Source organism: Cyanistes caeruleus, chromosome 3 (genome assembly GCF_971803275.1).
Source record: "Cyanistes caeruleus chromosome 3, bCyaCae1.hap1.1, whole genome shotgun sequence".
Lineage (NCBI taxonomy): Eukaryota > Metazoa > Chordata > Aves > Passeriformes > Paridae > Cyanistes > Cyanistes caeruleus.
In genome coordinates this window covers 7,701,249-7,721,332 of record NC_141703.1, presented here as the reverse complement: position 1 = coordinate 7,721,332, position 20,084 = coordinate 7,701,249, and the positions used below count along the sequence as shown (strand labels likewise).

At 37.4% G+C, this 20,084-nt stretch overlaps 1 protein-coding gene across 5 annotated transcripts in view; it reads left to right on the top strand.

The window, feature by feature from the left end:
- Positions 1 to 20,084, top strand: part of USP9X (ubiquitin specific peptidase 9 X-linked) — a 97,148-nt gene that overhangs the window by 53,144 nt on the left and 23,920 nt on the right. For 3 of the 5 annotated variants that reach the window (XM_086879702.1, XM_086879700.1, XM_086879701.1), the window contains 11 exons: positions 1,383 to 1,725; positions 3,138 to 3,233; positions 5,151 to 5,362; positions 6,872 to 7,112; positions 7,323 to 7,472; positions 7,582 to 7,702; positions 8,175 to 8,305; positions 8,565 to 8,843; positions 11,947 to 12,072; positions 14,092 to 14,217; positions 16,936 to 17,102. In XM_086879702.1, the coding sequence (XP_086735828.1) occupies positions 1,383 to 1,725; positions 3,138 to 3,233; positions 5,151 to 5,362; positions 6,872 to 7,112; positions 7,323 to 7,472; positions 7,582 to 7,702; positions 8,175 to 8,305; positions 8,565 to 8,843; positions 11,947 to 12,072; positions 14,092 to 14,217; positions 16,936 to 17,102 (1,992 nt within the window). The remainder of the gene's footprint in view (positions 1 to 1,382; positions 1,726 to 3,137; positions 3,234 to 5,150; positions 5,363 to 6,871; positions 7,113 to 7,322; positions 7,473 to 7,581; positions 7,703 to 8,174; positions 8,306 to 8,564; positions 8,844 to 11,946; positions 12,073 to 14,091; positions 14,218 to 16,935; positions 17,103 to 20,084) is intronic. The other 2 variants (XM_086879704.1, XM_086879703.1) reach the window with 1 other exon arrangement.

The window sequence follows — 20,084 nt, the reverse complement described above, 5'->3', positions numbered from 1 at the left end:
AGGCTCTGATTCTGCACTAAGATTTGTATTTTTTTCCTTTCTGTGTGCAGAGCCTTACTGACTTAAATATAGTGTGTGGCGGATGCAGTTGCATTCCTATTGGGGTAACTTATTTTAAAATTTAAAATATTCCAAGAAGGAATATAGGAATGTGTCCTTACTTGTATCACACCAGATTTAAATCCATGATCATAAATTGACATGACTTTTGTCAGTCACTGATATTGTGTTGTCAGCAACAGAGCCCTAGAAAGAAAGTGCAATAAAAAACTTAACTTGGTTTATATGGGCCAGTTCCTGTTTGAGTAAAATAAAAAAAACAGGGGATCTTTGCTCATCATAGAGCAGAATGTTGATGCTTTTTTGGCTAAGTCTCTCTCAGCTTCTTCCTACCTGGCTTTAACCTTTTTTTAGACGAGTAAAAATATTTGAATTGTCAAGTTCTGAACTATTTTTCTTTGTTTTCTAAGGGATATTTTCTTTTATTTTTTAAAATTTTACCAAGAATTTTCATTAAATAAGCTAAAGTGTTAAGTGTTTAATGAAATTAAAGTTTTAAATGTTTAATGAAATTATACAGTAGCATATGGATAGCACATTTAATGTATCATTCCTGCATGTTAAAAATTGTAACTTCCTTAGATTTAAGTTCACTGTTTATTAATGTACAGAAATTTGTGAAGTCACATGGATGTCAAATTTAGAGTATGTATTGTAGCAATTTCTGAAAAGCAGTGCCATAACTCAGTCCCTGATTTATTTTATGTAAAAAAAATTTGCATCATATGACTTATTCTAAAGAATTTTGTTTATCACTTGTTCCTCCTGAAACATCCTTAGTGTTAGTTCTCAGAACTGAAGTTCTTAGTAATTGTTTCATAATAATTGAACACAAAGGAAAAACTTGCTTAAAGAAAAGGAAAAATTTCCAGTTCATTGATTTCTGCTTCTGGCTCTGCTCCATGCTATTCATAACTTTTTTGTAATTTTGCTAAAGCAAGTGTTAAAAGATAATGAATGATTGCAGAATTAATTTATTCTCATATGTTGTGACTTGATTTTTAAACTAAACAGTTTACATTAGAAAATGTGCATTTCTTTGTATATAAAATGTAAAGAATGCTTGGTATTTTTGTATAAGGTGCTTTTTTACTGAATTTTGTTATTTTTTTGTTTGGAATATAAGGTACTGATCCATTCAAACTTACTAACATATCATGGGGCTAATTATGAGTGGACTGATGATGTAAATAAAGTTTTTATACTTGTGATATATATGTGTATAATGTGCATATCCAACTTTGTGCCTGTACTTTTTACTGAATTGTAACTCTGGATGTCTCTTAGACAGTGCTGTTAATTGTCTCTTTGTTTTGCTCAAGATTTTTATTGAAGGATGGTCAGCTGTGGCTCTGTGCCCCTCAGGCGAAGCAAATATGGAAGTGTTTAGCTGAAAATGCAGTTTATCTTTGTGATCGCGAAGCCTGTTTTAAATGGTATTCCAAACTAATGGGGGATGAACCAGACTTAGACCCTGACATTAATAAGGACTTCTTTGAAAATAATGTGCTTCAGCTGGATCCTTCCCTATTAACAGAAAATGGAATGAAATGTTTTGAACGTTTCTTCAAAGCTGTGAACTGTCGAGAAGGAAAGCTAGTAGCAAAGAGACGAGCCTATATGATGGATGATCTGGAATTAATAGGATTAGACTACCTTTGGAGGGTGAGTTAATTGAAGGAAGCATCTGAAAGGTTAAGTGCTAAGACTTTTGCAGTCACTTTATGTGTAAGTTATTAGTAATGTACTGAAATTACAAAAATCTACTTTTTTCAAGTAAATGCATGGCTCTTGGCTCCACTGTCTTCCCAGCAAGTATGCAAGTTGGTCATTTTGCAGACTGATGTTTAATGGAAAGTTATCTGAAACATAAGTATATTTATGTATGTCATGAAATTAAAAATTTGCCTATACTGTTGAAGAAGAAAAGATCCTTCCAGGTGAATTATGTAGACTTCTCTTTTTTTTCACATGCACATTATAATAAAGCTTTGTTTTATGCACTATGCAAGCTATTCCATGGCATTCCTTCTAGTGTGGTAAACTGGAGTGATTCTAGATCAGACCAGGTGATCACTGGTCTGATTCTTCCTCTTATAACCACAACCTTTTGGCTAAACATGGTGGTTTTTAGGATCTGTAGATTCCATATAACCACCTATTCTCTATATATAGACTCTTCAGTAGGAAGGTTGAAGATTCCTGAAGCTTGCCAAATCTGTTGGTGAAAACCATCAGTATCTGAAATGTAACCTGATTTTTTCAGTGTATTTCTAGCTCTCAAGAGCTACCTTAGAGCCCACAGTGGTGCACTGTGACATGATTTTCATTGCTTTGTGTTTGTAAAATGTGTACAGCAGCAGTCTTCAGTAATTTTGGTTGTGGCTTGTTGAAGGGTTAGGTATTCTAATTCTGGAATAATTAAATTAATAATTAAAACCAAAGTAGATCCCAATTTTTATACAAGTAAGTTCACATGGTGTTTGCAAACAGAGTCCCCACAGAATATTAGCATGTTTTAGTTTTGGGAATCAGCTTTACTCTGATCAGCATGACAAAACTCAAAAAGCTTCAGCTCAATTCCCTGCAGGGGTTGTCTGTAATACCTTCTGTCAGACCTGGTATCTAGTAATTAAAATTTAGATTATCAGGTTAGAAGCAGAATTCATTTGCTTGTCCCCGTTCCACCATTCACAGCCATTTAAGTACTTGAAAATTCTGTCTGGTGACGCAGATTGTTGGAGCATCTGAGGAAGCTGATTTCCTATTCTCTGAAACAAGAGAAAATTTGGAATATTGTGTGAACATAAACATATGAACACTACTTTTACTCTGTTTATAGAAATCAGCCTTTTTTGCCAACTCTGAACCTCAAAACTAGTTAATTATTAATTTTTGCTCATATACTCGTCTTAAGTTGTGTTGATTGTATTTTGTAACTAAGCATTTTAGTCCCTTTCACCTCATAAGATAATTAGACACTGTTGTGTTAAGATACTTATGTAGTAGTTTTGGTTTTCATTTTTATACCAGCAAGTTTCAAGATATGCTAATGCTTTCTTTTTCAATTGTGCTAGGTTGTGATTCAGGGAAATGATGACATCGCAAACAGAGCAATAGACCTTCTTAAAGAGATCTATACTAATCTTGGTCCAAGGTTACAAGTTAATCAGGTAAGAAAAAGCAACCGGAAGACTGGAGTAGAATAAAAAAATAGTCTTAAAAATCAGTTTGGTGATATTTTTATTGTTGAAAGATTTGAAAACAGGGAATAGTTTCTGTGTTTTGAAGGGTGAGTCTAACCATCAAATTCTGGGCAGATGCAGAACTGAAGTTTTTTCTCACATTTGCAGATTGAACTCTCATTAATTTTTCATACTAAGTTCATCTGCTATATTTGCTCTTGCTACTCAGAAAACAGTTAATGTCATAGGAGGAAAGCCTTTCATTGCACTGCATATTGTGGTACTTACTCATATGAGTAGGTTCAGTGGCTGGGTCTGTGGGGTGTTGTCACAAGCTAATGTAATCTCTTTTTGCTGGCATGTCCCTTTACACAGGGTCACTGATATTCTATGAAATGGTCAAGCTGAGGTCTAGCAAATCAGATACTGTCTCCCTACATTAATATTTGCTGGGAACTGTGATTTAGTGGACAGAGAAGAGGTAGTTTTATCTAAGCTCAGGGAAAGGGATGTCATCCATCCTGTCAAGGGTCCTTGACGGGCTTGAGAAGTGGACTCTTGAGAACAATGTGAAATTCAGCAAAGCCAAGTGCAAGGTCCTGCAGGTGGTTTGGGGCAATCCCAAGCACAAATACAGGCTGGGGGATGAACAGATTGAGAGCAGCCCTGTAGGGAAAGACTTGGGGGTGTTGGTTGACAAGAAGGCAAACATGCAGTGGCAGCCCAGAAAGCCACCTGTGTCTGGGCTCCATCAACTGCATCATGGGCAGGAGGTCCAGGAAGGGGGTTCTGCCTCTCTTGTCTGCTCTGGTGAGACCCCACCTGCAGTGCTGCATCCAGCTCTGGGGCCCTTAACATGGGAAGGATGTGGACCTGCTGGTATGAGTCCGGAAGAGGCCATGAAAATAATCAAGGGGCTGGAGCACCTCTGCTGTGAAGACATGGAGAAAAGAAGGCTTTCGAGAGACTGTAGAGGTCTTCCAGTACTTACAGGGCCCTGCAAGAAAGATAGGGAGGGACTTTAGACAAGGGCATGTAGTGACAGGGCAAGGGGAAAGCTTTAAACTGAAAGAGGGTAGATCTCAGTTGGCTATTAGAAAGCAATTATTCCTGTGAGGGTGTTGTGTCACTGGCACAGGTTGCCAAAGAAGCTGTGGATGCCCCACCTTTGGAGGTGTTCACAGTCAGGTTGGATGGGACTCTGAGCAACCTGGTCTAGTGGAAGTGTTCCTTATGGCAGGGAGGTTGGAACTGATGATCTCTAAGGTTTCTTCCAACCCAAACCGTTCGGTAATTATGTGACTGCACAAATTCAGTTGAGGAATATTGTCCTTTGGACAATCTGCAGTTGATAACTTGCCAGGTATCTTTCTTAAAACTCTGATATTCTGCTTGCCTTTGAAAACAATTTCATAATCTTCAAAGCTGCCAGTCTGCCAGGTCCAGCACAGCTGCTCTAGGTGGTAAATTCACAGCCATTCAAGCTGTATCTTCCTGCAGTGGCAGATGGCTGGAGGCTTCTGTTTTGCTGTCTGGGCTTACTAAGCACTCATCGATCTGTCCATCTGCACATGCTTAGCTCTGACACTTCCAGAAGTGTTTGATTTACATGCACACAAGAATTCTTTAACATAGTCTGAGAAAAGGAGAAAGTGAAAGTCCAGTTCAGTGCTCTCTGTCCAGACTTTCACTTTTTCTATTTACATACAATACAGTTACAGTTCCTGATGACGTGCACACTAAATTAGAGCTATTTATTGATGGGAGTTGCTGTAAAAAAGAGCCATATTGAGTAACTTACCTGTTTCGGTTTGTGGGATTTTTTTTCTCTACCATTTGCTCATCCTTCTGAAAAGGTGGGTTCTAATATGTCTTGTAATTACACCAATTTCTTAATGTAATTAGGTAGTGATTCATGAAGACTTCATTCAGTCCTGTTTCGATCGTCTAAAAGCCTCCTATGATACATTATGTGTGTTGGATGGAGATAAAGACAGTATCAACTGTGCAAGACAAGAAGCAATAAGGATGGTGAGAGTGTTAACTGTTTTAAGAGAGTATATAAATGAGTGTGACAGTGATTACCACGAAGAAAGAACTATTCTGCCTATGTCAAGGTATGTGTGAAAAAGCAGTATCATGATTTTTATTTCTGTTAAACTAAAAGTACTATTATCCTTGGGATTTTTACATTCTAAATGGTTTCTATTCAAGAAAGGGCTTCATGGTGTTTCAGAATTCCCTTTTCTTTGCTAATACATGAAACTGTATTTAAAAAAAAATTTAAAGATCAGGAAAATACAAATATATATGAAAAGGACAGCAGGCCTAAGAATAAATTTGGTGGTTTTTTCTGCAACTAGCACAATGTACCTTGAGGCTCAATTGTTTTGGATATAGTTCTTTATTTCAGATAATTACTTAAAACCGGTACTGTTCTTTACATTAGCATTGGCAAAGATTTTTTTGTTTCTCATAGTCTTATTATACAAAAACATGTTGTGAATGTATACATTCACCTTCCAGAATTTACAGACATCTCAATCTTACTTTGCAAGATTAAATTTTTAATTATCTCTATGTGAAATATTCTGTAAGCTCCTCACAAGAAGGGGGAGAACAGTACTTTAAAGTATATTTATTTTCTGTATACCTTCACTTTTCTTATACTTGTCCTTGAATGAAAACAGCTTAAATCCTTGGTACCTCTATGGATTTATGATGCAGCATTTTTTAAAACACAGTGGAGTTTTTTTGTCCACTTAATTTAAATGCTCTTTGTCAAAAGAAATGAAGCGATTGCTGTTTCTTCATGGTGTGTTACTAATTTGTAGTGTTGCTACAGCTTTTTTACTGCATATATTGATTCATTTAGTCCTGAAAAAATTTTCTTCTGATTGTGGTTATATCTTTTTTATATGGGTTATATCTTTTTTATACTGCTTATTTGAGTAGACAAATCTTTCACAGGCCTTGTTAGCAAGGAGCTTTATGCGGAGTTTTTGGCTTTTGTTACATGAGATTAGTTTGTTGGGCTTACCTGGGCACATCTTTCCTAATGAGCTCCCTGCCAGGGAATGTGATCACTGCTAATGTGAAACCTTTTTTTCCTTTTTTGACTACTTTAAACTTTTTTTAAAAGATTGTGATTTTAAAAACTGGAATTGTAGTATAAAACTTGTAACAGCTTTTGACAGAAGGCGTTAAGACTCAGCAACCTGATGGCTTTTTCTGGTCTTGGTGTATTTAAAGCTTGAGTTGCTTTGCTAAAAGAGCAAAACATTGTTGCCAGTCTGATTAAGCTTTGTTTGCTCATTTTGGTCAGGAAGTTACAAAACAGAGAAAAGATCTAAAACTTTTTAAGAGACTTCTAAAATTTCTGTCACTGTTCCTAACCTGAATGTAAATTTGACCATATGACTAATGCATTTGTACTGAGTGTGGCTTCTTGAATGATTCTGTGTGTTGATGTTGTTGTCATAGTTGCTGGGGCTTTCATAAAATCTTACACTAGAAAATACCATGTAAAGATTTGATGTTGAAATACCTGCTACAAAAATTGCAGGAGGGAAAAGAATTTATTTCATGAGGGCAGAAATAACTTTGGCTGGTTTGTTTATTTTCAGAGCTTTCCGTGGTAAACATATCACACTTGTAGTTCGTTTTCCAAACCAAGGCCGGCAGGTGGAAGATTTGGATATTTGGTCTCACACAAATGACACGATTGGCCAAGTCCGGCGTTGCATCCTCAATCGCATTAAAGCCAACAGTGCACACACAAAAGTAGAGCTGTTCATTGGGGGTGAGCTGGTAGATCCTGCAGATGACAGAAAATTAATTGGGCAGCTGAATCTTAAAGATAAAACGGTAAGTGTTGCAGGCTGAGTAGTTACGTCGTTTCAGATGTTCCTTCTCTTTTGTAAATGCTTGAAAAATATCATGCATTGCATCATTTATTTTTGTGAAATAATTCCATACTTCCTTCTTATATTATGACAATAACATTATATTGAGATGCTTATTTGGTAAAGAATCTTAATTTTTGGAGAGTATTAAAACTATGATTGTGTTTTTCAGCTAATTACAGCCAAGCTTACACAGATAAATTCTAATATGCCCTCAAGTCCAGATAGTTCTTCTGATTCTTCAACTGGTTCTCCGGGCAACCACGGCAATCACTACAGTGATGGTCCAAATCCAGAAGTTGAAAGCTGTTTGCCTGGAGTGGTAAGCATTTTCTGAAATTAACAGTTCAAATATGTTTTTTCTTACACTTTGTCTTTGGCTAACAATTTTTATGGGTTTTTTTTGTTTTTTTTAATTTGCTTATTTTAAGATCATGTCACTGCATCCTCGATACATCTCTTTTCTTTGGCAAGTTGCAGACTTGGGCAGTAGTCTAAATATGCCACCTCTTAGAGATGGAGCTCGTGTTCTTATGAAGCTCATGCCACCAGGTAAAACTTAACTTTATGCTTCTTTTTTATCTTGTAATATGCTGTATACTAATTTCTTACCTGATATATAAAAGTGAAGATAAGGAGTATTTTCTACTTTCAGGTAATTTATTGATACTGTAATTCATTACTTTTATCCTAATTAGGACTGTAAAAGATTTCTCATGTAGTTATTTCTTGTCTGCTATATAAAGTTGCATAGTTTGCAGTTGGTACTGGGATTCAGTGCCATAGTGCAGTGAAAATGGGGATCATTGTATTTTAAAGTGGTTCTGTAGCACTGCTTTAATAGGACCACTTTTGACTGTAATAATCATTGGAGAACACTCTGTAGTCTGATTTTGTCTGTAAGCTTTTGCAGTTGTTCTGGTTACACTTAAAATTTTTCAGATTTATAATTGTAAATAGTACTGGCGTGTTGGTGTGGAGTACTTTTGCTGAAAAATACTTACAAATTGTGTTTTTATTGCAGATAACACTACGGTCGAGAAACTAAGAGCAATTTGTTTAGATCATGCAAAGCTTGGAGAAAGCAGCCTTAGTCCATCCCTTGATTCTCTATTCTTTGGTCCTTCTGCCTCACAAGTGCTGTACCTAACAGAGGTTTGTGATGCTTTGCCTGTTCTTTAAAAATTGTCATTGCTTTCTGTGGCAATCCTCTCTATAACATTACCGAAGCCTAAAGATCAAATTCTGGCTTGAAATTAATAATTGAAATACTTAAAAATTTACTGGCATAACATGTGTATGGCCAGTGCTGTCAAAGCAATACTTACGTAGTATTGCTGCAAAATCTTATGTTCAGTCATCTATATCCAAGCTGGTGCATTTCCATTAGATAACTCTGTATTTTCTTCTACAGGTAGTTTATGCCTTGTTAATGCCTGCCAGTGCACCTCTGGGAGAAGATGCCAGTGACTTCCAATACAACTTCCTGAAAAGTGGTGGTTTGCCTCTTGTGCTGAGCATGCTGACCAGAAATAACTTCCTGCCAAATGCGGATATGGAAACTCGAAGGGGTGCCTACCTTAATGCTCTAAAAATAGCCAAATTATTGCTAACAGCAATTGGATACGGCCATGTTCGAGCTGTGGCAGAAGCTTGTCAGCCAGTTGTGGAAGGCACAAGTACAATTTCACCGGTAATATATATCTTTCTTGCTGGAAATAGCAATGTGCTCTGTGTTTTATAATGCGTGCAGCAATGTCTCTTTACTTTTCATTGGTGGTCGATTCTTTGAGTGTGTTGCATATCAAGAATTCACGGTACTTTTAGATAATGTTTTACAATTCTGAAAAAAAGATCAATATACTAAACAAATCCTTTTTCTGGGTGATTGTAAAAAGTTAGGTGTGAGATGCACTTGCTCTGTATATGATTTTCAGTGGTTTGCATGGTTGTCAGTACAGGTAACTTATCATTTTTAACCCTGTTCACCTTTCTGGACAAAATGTCCAGCCCACAGCCGGATAAACACACCATGTGATGTGTGAGCAGCTGGCTCACAGGTTGGGCACAAAGGGTTGTAGAGAATGGTGAAATCAGACTGGTGACCTGTCACAGGTGGGCTCTGCAGGGCTCCATCCTCTTCAACATCTTCATAAATGACTTGGACGCAGGACTGGAAGGGATAATGAGCAAGTTTGCAGATAGCACAAAAACTGTGAGGAGCTGTTGGTTCCCTGCAGGGCAGGGAGGCCCTGCAGAGAGACCTTAACAAATCAGAGGTCTGGGAAATCATCAAGAGTATGGAGTTCAACAAGGCCTAGTGCCAGATTCTGCACCTGGGATGGGGCAACTCTTGGATGTATGGACGCACTGAGGAATGAGATGCTGGAAAACAGTGACACAAAAAAGGAACCAGGGTGTCCTGCTTGATGGCCAGTTGAATATGAGTCAGCAGTGCCCTGGCAGCCAGGGGATCATCCCTATCCTGAGGGACATGAGGCCCAGCATCACCAGCTGGGGCAGGGAGGGGATTGTCCCACTCTGGACTGGCGCAGCCTCACCTCGAGTGCTGGGGACAGCTTGGGGCACCACAATGTAAGAAGGATATGAGGCTCTTAGGGAGCATCCAAAGGAGGGCCACAGGGGTGGCCTTTGAGGGGAAGCTGTCTGAGGAGCAGCTGATGTCACTTGGTCTGTTCAGCCTGGAGGAGACTGAGGTGAGACCTCACTGCAGTTACAGCTTCATCGTGTGGGGAGGAGGAGGGGCAGGCACTGATCTCTGCTCTGTGGTGACAGTGACAGGACCTGAGGGAACAGCCTGAAGTTGTGTCAGGAGAGTTTTAGGTTGGATATCAGAAAAAGGTTCTTTCCCCAGAGGGTGGTTGGGCACTGAACAGGCTCCCCAGGGCAGTGGTCACAGCACCAGCCTGAGAGAGCTCAAGGAGTGTTTGGACAATACTCTCAGGCACATGGTGTGACGCCTGGGGATGGCTCTATGTAGTGCCGGGAGTGGGACTTGCATGATCCTTTTGAGGTCCTTCCAGCTTGCATTTTCTGTGTTAAATGGGAATTCCCCATTTGTGAGGTTCCATCCCAAATAGTTGCTTGATCTATCAACCTGTACTCAAGAATACACAGAGAACCTGACTTCAGAGCACTCTGTTCCACAGTATTCGCTAAGTTCCACCTCTGAACCAGAGAAGTACATTCCCCTAAATCTCTGTTCTGGTTAGCTGCATCTCTTGGAAGATACATAATTAATTCTTTATCAAGTAAATCAGATCTCTTAATGATTACAAGGAAGTGAAGATCCCTTTTTATGTCTGATGTGAGAGTATAATAGGAATATATTAATGCAGACATGATTGCCACCCTGTCTTTCGTCTGTTTAAAATGAGTGAATTTGACTGCCCTGTTTCTTATAGCAGTTATTTAAAGGGCAGTTTGGAGCACACATTGCATCACTTGAGTCTTGAAGTATTGTTTGAAACAGACTTAGGCTGACTTCTTAGGAGGTAATAACATTTATCCACAACTGCTGTCTTTCACTAGAGTTGCAAACATCTGATTTAATAATAACTGACTTGTTGGAAAAAAACATTGTTGTTCTTGCTGTCACCATCATCCTCTTTGAAGGACTTTGGTATTTTTTATTCACCTGGGGTGCAGGTGAGATTGGTTAAAACCTTTCATTTCTCTTACCTAAAGCATAAACACCAAAATATAACTTTCTGTCTTGGCTCTCCATCAATATTTAAGAGAAGGAGGCAACCAAGGTTATGTGTCTGTAGTTTTTCAGCTATTGGTCTGTTGCTGTCACTAGTACCTGTAAATTGTTACTTTCTTGTTTTCATAGAAGGCTGAATTAATAATGTTAAATACAGTGTTCTGGTACACAGAATATGTATATTCCCCATGTATATTCCAATAGCATCCAATAGCTGATTGACTGTTAGTCTTCACTGGAGGCTCTGTGACTTTGCTCCCTGAATCAGATGTCTTCGTGAAGCTGACAAAGCAATGGATGTGACCCACAGCAGCCTCACAGTGTGTCTTCTGAGCAGCATTTGAGATGGGCTTTTTGAATAAACTGGTGTAGGAAAATGAAAAAAACTCTTCCATTTTAAGTTGTAACTACAGCACACCATCTTTTGTTTGTCTGTGAGAAGGAAACAACCATTTCAGGTTTTGTCAAAACTATGAAGCTCTGGCTGATTAAGAAGAGAAGGATCTGTGCTTAAAGCAGTACAAAAAAAAAGATAAAAACTTGTCTTGCTGTTTCTATTCTGAAAATACTTTAAAAAACAGGAGGGACAATTTAGAACAGGATTCTTCAAGAGTAACTTAACTCTAATGTTCAAAATGTACTTCAGTATAATAAAAACTGCAGCTGTATTCTGGACAATCTTACCTAATCCAGAGGGAGACCCATTGTTTTACCAAACCCTTTCTTTCCCACATCTACTGAAAGGGAAGGAGGCATTGTAACAGAAAAAAGTTCTGTTAACTTGAAGTAATCTGATCAATAAACAATTCCCCAAAGTTAATAAGTTTTGAGCAAGTGTCTTTCCTTATAACTGCCTGTACTCTGTGATCTTACACTGCAGCATAGTGTCTTCAGATGTGATGGTATCTGTTTGAAAATAAGGTTTATTTATGTTGGCCTTTGCACTAAGTAATTTTCCTTCCAAGATCTTACCTACTTCAACCAAACCTTTCCAAGTAACTTTAGATCTTCATATCTTTTTGCTTTTTTTTCCCATGTAAAAGTAAGTATGAGAAATACTTTCTTCCAGATAAACCAGGCTACGCATGACCAGGCAGTGGTGCTACAAAATGCCCTACAAAACATTCCTAATCCAACTTCAGAATGCATGCTGAGAAATGTAGCAATACGTCTTGCACAGCAAATATCTGATGAGGTTGGTGAATTCCTTTCTGTATCACCTTTTTCCTTATAGCATCTTTTCTATTTTCTTAATCCTTGAATTTGTTGCTTTGTAAGACACAGATTTTCCTTTTAAAATGTTTTAGGTTATAGTCATATGAAAGAGAAAAATCTCAAATCATTACCAGTGTATCTTTTTATATTGAAGATGCATTAATGACAGAAATGAAAACCTCAGGCTAAACAATGTGCTTTGCAAGCATAGTGGTCTTATGTGTATGGTGTGGCTAAAGCCCATTTGGATCTGGAATCATGTTAGTGAACACATTAGTGAATTCAGCTGAATTCAGCAGGAGCTAAAATCACAGCCGCTTTAACTTCCCCTTCCACATGCATCTGGATCCCTCGGTTTCCAGGGAGGAAACCATAGGTATGGTGTTTCTGGACTGTATAGCATATCTGCAAAGCCATCTCCAAAGCACTTCTGAGATATCTAGATAGAAGATAATATTGTATTCTCATCTTGGTGTCGACAAAGTGCACTATCCCTTGAGAACAAAGGGCAGTGTCTAAAGAAAACACAATGTGCTGCACTGCAAGACTGAGCCTCCTGCCTTCCATCAGTGGTGGTTTTGCATCCATAGGTGTAAAATCAGCCAATTGAACTCTGATTTAATCAAATTTCTTCTGTAGAAGAACTATCTTTTGAGGTGAGATGTGAAGAAAGGTTTTTTAATTCTGCCTCTGTCTTTCTTAGAGGCCTGCTAATAAATAAATAAACTATTTTTCGTTCACCAAGCACATCAAAGCAAACAAAATCGGAATGTGTTTGACAGTATTGCTGTGGAAGATTTGTCTGTAATTTTCTGAAATGATGCATACTGCTGTAGAACTAAATTTCATACGTCTTGTAGTTGCCTTTGAAAGGTTTTTTTCTTTTTCATGTTTTGAGGGTCAAAGACTCTTTTCAGTGGATCTCACAATTTTTAAAAAAATTGATCTGACATAATTTCAATAGGCCAGAGAGAAGACCTTAGAACAGAGAGGAATCACTCACCTTTTTAAAAAATGTTGATACTTAAAGATTGTGAAACTACAATGAGATAAAAAAAACCCTTCTATTTTTCTTGTGGCGCTGTTGCTGTAAGGTTGCTTTGCTTGTGACAAAGATAAAATGCCTTTTATTTTTCTTGTAAATACTGTTAATGTCCATATCAGTACAAGAATGAAGATTGTTCAGGTTTACTGATGCAGATACCTAACTAGCTCAGCTTCTGAGAGTCCCCTTTTTTATTGTCTGAGCATTAGAGAAATTAAACTTGAAATCCTTGAGAACTGTCTGCCATCTGCTTTTAGAGGTTACCTATTTTTTTTGACAATTCTGTTTCGAATATAAATTTCAGATAAGTTTGGTAGTGTTTTTTAAAAATTGATGTGAACCATAAATAATAGCAGTTGTAATATGTTTTGTAATGTGTGTATATCAGTAGAAACTACTGGATGTTAACCCAGACCATGCACAAAGTACTAAAGAGTGACTTTGCATTCATTAAATACATGAGTTGTGCTCTTGTTCATGTTCAGCCCTCTGTGTCTTGGACATGAAGCAAACCCTTTATATCACATACTTGATAACATCAGTGTCTTCAAGCTGGCTATCAGCTAGCACAGCCTGGGCAGAAACCCTAAAATAAGGTCAACTTTTTACATTGCTTTAGACACTGGCTGCCTTCCAGATGAATGCTTGGTGGTTTCTTGGGGTTTTTCTCCTAAATAAAGAAAGTTTTAGTATTGAAATTGGTAGTTTGTGCTACGCCTTAGAATCAGTTGCCTACATTGTACTTTATAAAATGAAATTTTACATAAATGAAGTATAAATACTCGTCAAGATATATCATCTGTTTTCTATTGAAGAAAAAAAAAAATCTTTGTTTTAACATTTTAAATCTTGAATTTTCTGTGAAATACATTTGTGGGAATTTAGAATCCATTGTAATGTTATTTGCAGCTGTAATATAATGCTGCTTTAGTTACTTTCTCTTTTTTTTTTCAGGCTTCAAAATACATCCCTGACATCTGTGTTATCAGGGCAGTACAAAAAATTGTTTGGGCATCAGGTTGTGGGTCAGTTCAGCTGGTTTTCAGCTCAAATGAGGAAATTAGTAAAATCTATGAGAAGGTAAGAATTCCTGAACAACTCCTTTTCTGTATAACTGTTTCTGTACAAAAGGGAATGTTGACCTGGTCAGGATTAGATTGTGATGAGCTTTTAGGTGGATACAGTCATGTATTTCAGAATCTAGTACATGTAATGCATTGTCATAATGCAGCTTAATTTTCTATTCCAAATTCCTTTTCTCAGTAACTGTTGAATTGTAACTTGAATCTGGTGTCAGTTCAAAAATGCACCAGCCCTGTAACTGCTGTGATATGTTTTCAGACCAGTTAGATTCTGTTTCTAAATAAGGGACAAGCATTTCCTGCAATGCTAATTTGTCTAGTCTTCAAACTTAAAAGGTATGTTCTACAGAAGTAATTCAAAGCATATGTGCAGTCTAGAATGAGAAAGAGCAAAGTGATGTGAGAAGCAATGGGAAAAAATATTTAATTGCTAATTCTGTAAGACTTTTCTTCTTTTATTCATGGTTTCACATGTGGTTTACACAAATTGCTTGGAGTTGGGAGTTCTATATCAGTAGATTATCACACATGTTGTGTTTAAGGTAATGTTGCTTACAGTTACAGGAAATAACAGTCTGGATTTGGACAGTGATGTAAAGAAAACATCTTCCTTTTTTTTGTCCTGTAAAATCAGGTTTAGTACTAATCAACACTTGCCTGAGAGTAAAAGGAAAAGGAATATGTAGGGAGGCTTAATTCTTGGTGTATTTGCTGTTGTGTTGAAACGATCATTTGATCATTTAAAGATCAAATTTAAAGAAAGAAGGATATTTACTTCAGCAAAATGCAACACCTCGCCATTTCCCTTCATAGGGTTATAATAGCATCTGCTTCTATTGCCGTGAGCATGACTTCTTCATGAAATAAATTGGGGTTTGGGGGCTTTTTTAGGTGATAGTTGCATATAAAACATGGTTTAGGTCATGTGACAGTCCAGGCACACAAATATAACCTCATATCTATACATAGGATGCTTTAAGAACAGCAGTGCACTAGGGAAAGTATACCTAAAAGAAAACAGACATAAATGAGCTTTTTTAACATTCTTCTGGGTAAAAATTGTACAGTTAAGTTCTGTAAAAATACTTTGAGGTAATGGAAGTTTTAAAAAAGGTGAAATTTAATCTGTGAGTTAGTGATCACCCTTCAGATGATTTTGTGGGATTTTCATTTTTGGTTTTTTTTCTTTTTATTCTTAATGACACTTATATGGACATCTGTAATAAATGGCAGCTGCATTTAGTTTCTGCTATGCAAAAGGGAAATAAAAATTGAAAGGGAAAAATTGGAAATTCAAAAGAGGAAGGAATTGCAGAAGTGATAAGAATGGGAAATAAAGTACCCTTTGTTAATATACCATTAAAAGAGAGGAAAGTATCCTAGAAATAGAGGAATATCATGGAAGAAAAGACACAGTTTAAGAGAACCATATCTGGTTATAAATTATAGGAAGCAATTTTTATGATGGCTTTATAAAGACTGAATATAATGATGTACAGACCCCCAGCTCTGGGTGCCTGAGTGCAGAGAAGTACTTTAGAGAGTATAAAATGCACTTTGCCTTTCTTCTGGGTCCCTGTAGCAGTAGAGCAATAACTTTCCTTTCTAACCAGGGCTTCAGTGCAGAGCAGGTGCAGTTCTGGACTTGCTGAAGGCATTCTGTATTTAGTTTCTGATCTCGAATTGTGTCAGAATTGCCACATCCTCCTGCTGCAGTACAGCGTCTGCCTCTGATTTTTTATTTGTTATTTGTTTTTTTTTATTTGCATAGACAAAATAGTGTTTGTTGCCAGAGTGAGGCATATTTTGGCCTGTTCACAATTATTTCTCTCTTCTGCACTGTAATCCCTTCTTTCTGCCTAGTTATTCTTAATACCTTTCCACATATAAAACAAATATTTAATGACTCTATTTAATGAGACTAACCTGCACTCATGATTTATAAACAATAAATTGAGACCTGCTCACATTTGGTTTCTTTGGAACTTCTTGAATGTAATTACTTCTAGATGCAGGAGAGGGTTTGTCATTATTCTCAAAATATTTTGTTTGAAAAAATGTACCAAAATCAATTCAATTAATTCAAGTGTTTAGTTTAAGAAGTAATTATGCACCAAATAGCAGTAATATTATTTTCTATGTCAAAAATCACCACAGCAGCTTTGTTTAAAACTTGAACAGCACTTTCATGTTTCTGGAAAATAGCAAAGTGATTAATAAATTCTAGAAGTATTAGAAATCCTTTGGTCTAATAAGTTATGGGTGTCAAAGCCTTGTAAAACTGAATTGATGAATTAATTACACAGCACTATAGCTGTTCTCTGTTTAAGTAGTAAGAGTTTTCCAAGCTTTAAATTCCATGTTTTGAGAGGTAAAGAAAAACAAAACCCCAGATGTAAACAGGGAAAAAACTGACAGTACTAACTAATGTAACTCTGACAGTACTAACTGATGTAACTGTTGCCCACATGCTTCCTATTGAACTTCTGTCTCTGTAAGTTCATGATTGGAATCCTCCTGTGAGAAGCACAATTCTCAAGTCATTCCACACAGTGCTTTGGCTTGGATCTGAGTGCATAAAATCCCTGACGCTGATAATCACTTAGTGTACAAAGCTGTGGTTCGTGTTTGCGTTTAGTGATATACCTTGGAGCCAGTTGGGTTTCTTGGGATTGTTTTATGTACCCACTTTGTGCACTCTTGTTTGTTTTCACAGACAAATGCAGGAAATGAGCCAGACATGGAAGATGAACAAGTTTGCTGTGAAGCACTGGAGGTGATGACCCTCTGCTTTGCTTTGATTCCAACGGCACTGGATGCACTCAGTAAAGAGAAGGCATGGCAGACATTTATTATTGATTTACTATTGCACTGTCACAGCAAGTAAGTTTGGTCACATTTATTATTTTACAATTCAAAATGAAACAAAAATGAAATAAAGCCTAAATGCAGAGCAGTGGATTCAGCCCGTCTGAAATTGTGATGTAAAGTATTGGGGTGGGTGTTTCCAAAAACCATCCAGGTGGAAAGTTGTTATATGTTATTAAACTTGGTTGCCAGTTCTTACTAAAGAGTTAACTTTGATTTTTTAAGGTACTGTTGTTCCATGAATAATTTAACTTTTCATTGAGAAATGAAAGAGATCTGAAATTAGTAGTGTCTTGAGCCTTTCAGTATGTTTTAAAGGGAGTCAGATTGTGGTGCTCTCAGATGAATGGGGTCAGAACTCAAGCAGGATTTGTGTTTTGGGGGTTTTGACTTTTCTGGATAAACAGGTTGAAAAGTCTTATGTTTAGGAATATTTGCCTTAACAAAAGGCTCAATAGTATCATCAGAGCATCTCTTCACTGTGAACTCTTTGCACACATTGGTGAAACTGTGGAGGGTTGCCAGAAATACCATACGCTTTATTAGTTTGCAACCTGTGGTACAGGGTGTTGAACTTCCAGTTTCACTGAAGCTTCCTTTTATCACTCACTGTATGGAAAAATAGTTCATACAGTCAGTATAAGAAGCTACCACTGAGCTGTTTTCTCTCATAGGCCTGTAAAACTTGTGATAGATATTATAATCTCACTTCAAATGGTGCAACTGTTCATTGTTACATGATAGAATAGCATAAACATGAGTGAAAACAGAAGACGGCTTTGAGAATGGTGAAGTTGAACTAAGCTGCTAAAAAGTTCTTCTGAATTAATGTGGAAACAAATCAGTATTTGCAGTGCAGAGAAAGTTTAACAAATACCAGTCAGAACTCTGAATATATCCTTCAACAACTATTGTTCTCTAATCTCCTATGCTCAAACAGAGGACAATGTCAGCAAAAATGTGCATGTGAGAAAATATTTTTGTACGCCATAAAAGACTAAGAAGATGGCCAAGTTTGGATCTCACAAATAAGATCTTTATAGGAAAGATCAGATAGATTGTTTGCTTTTTAGAGTTTGACTGGGACTTCAGTTTCCTCAGAGCATAACCATTCTACCTCTAAACTGATAAACAGAATGCAAAGTGTTTAATACTAAATGCTGGAGTCGTTTTTCTCCTACAAGGTAATTGATTTTATAGGGTCTGCTCTGAAAGGAAGACTGGCTTAGTTAATAGGAGATAGCCAAACAGTCCTAAATAATCCTGGAACCCAGAAATACTCTGCTGATTCCTGCAAAGTGTTTGGTGGCCACAGATATGTGGCCTAAATACATTAAAATTCTTTGTGCTGGTGTAAAGCAATGGCACTTACACCTACTGAAGAGACTGTTGTCTATTAACTGAACAGAAACCCGTATCCTGGAGCTCTCAATGGGGCAGGATTCAGGTTGCCAGCCTTAAGGGAGGTGCTTGACCTCTAGCTGTTTCTTCTGTTGAGTGTGAGTTCATTGTGCAGCTCCTGTGTGCCAGCTCTGTGCTGTCATCATGTGTCCAAAACAGCATGAGATGCCTGTGCTCAGGCAGCTGCATCCCTCTCATGATTCCTTAAGAGCTCTTAGATCATTACAGCTTCACAGAAATGTAATACTTGTATTCAAACACTGCGTACTCCTCAGAAACATAACTCTTTGAGACATGTCACATTGGTCACATTTCTCATTATAGGAAAATACCACCCTTATCTATTTCATTCTGCCTTCAAGTGCACAGCCCTGAGGAGTGTCTATGTGATTTGTCCCAAGCAGTTAAAGGATTGTAGCTTAAAATGACTTTCTGTGAGATGTTCTATGAAAATGTTGGCTCAGCAATCAGACCTCTTAAAATGTCAATTATTGTAAAGAACAAAACAGACGAGCCCCACCCCACAGTCTGCTGCAACTCAGAGCAGAGTAGGAGAACTTGCAAAGATCAGGGAAGGGTGACAAGGAGATCAAAGCTCTGTGATGACTTCCATCTGAGGAACAGCTGAATAGCTGGGGGCACTTCATACTGGAGGAGAGATGAATGGTGGGAGGAGAATACTACAGAGACCCTTAAAATCAGAACTAGCAAAGGGAGAACAAATGGAGAGCTGTGTTTCTTTGTATAAAACCTTCTTGAGCATAACATATAAGCAGTGCAAACCTTCAGTTTGGAAATGGTTTGAGGGGTTCTTTCGTGAACTTGTCCATTGAGGGCTATGAAATACTGCTCCTGGTGGTCTTCTTGAACCACAGATTGTTAGAAGAAGAACATTCTGGAGAAGTATCACTGCATGATTCCTTCTTCTTGTGCAGTTTGCTTTGTGCATGGTAGCACAGATGGGTGCTCAGCCAGGTGCATCTTTGCTCTGACCTCAAGGTCATCTTTCTGTGGCTTTGAAATCGCAGTTAACTATACATGAAAAAGCTCTGAAGGGAATAGGGTTTTTTGGTGTGCTTTCCACCCTGACTCCATGGGTACGAAACAAAGACAGCCACACCAAACAGACACTGCAAAACTCAGTTTTTCATATGTTGAGATACTTCCATAAAATCATTCATTCAGCATTCATTTGTAGTTTCTTCCCACACAAAAAGAGTTGTTCCTAACAGTTTTTATAAGGCATACTGCTCAGACAATTAATCCTACAACTTGAAAGGATAGGATTTGCCTTAAATATTTTTTTAATTGAAGCTTGTCCAATCCTGCATTGCTCTAGTGATTAAATTAGTTTCTGAGGTGGAAAATTCCCTTTAATTATAGCCACTTGAATTTTCAGGAGGATCAGCATCTCTCACATCTTACTAATGATACATTTTGATCGCTTCAAAGATACTCAGCAAACTGCTGCAATGACACATAGAAGTAGTTTTACTGGTAGTAGTTCTGGTTTGTCTTACCAGGTACAACTGGTGCTTGATTAGGAAAATAAAAAAATATTTAGGATTGCAAATTGTTGTGTTGTGCAATATTTGC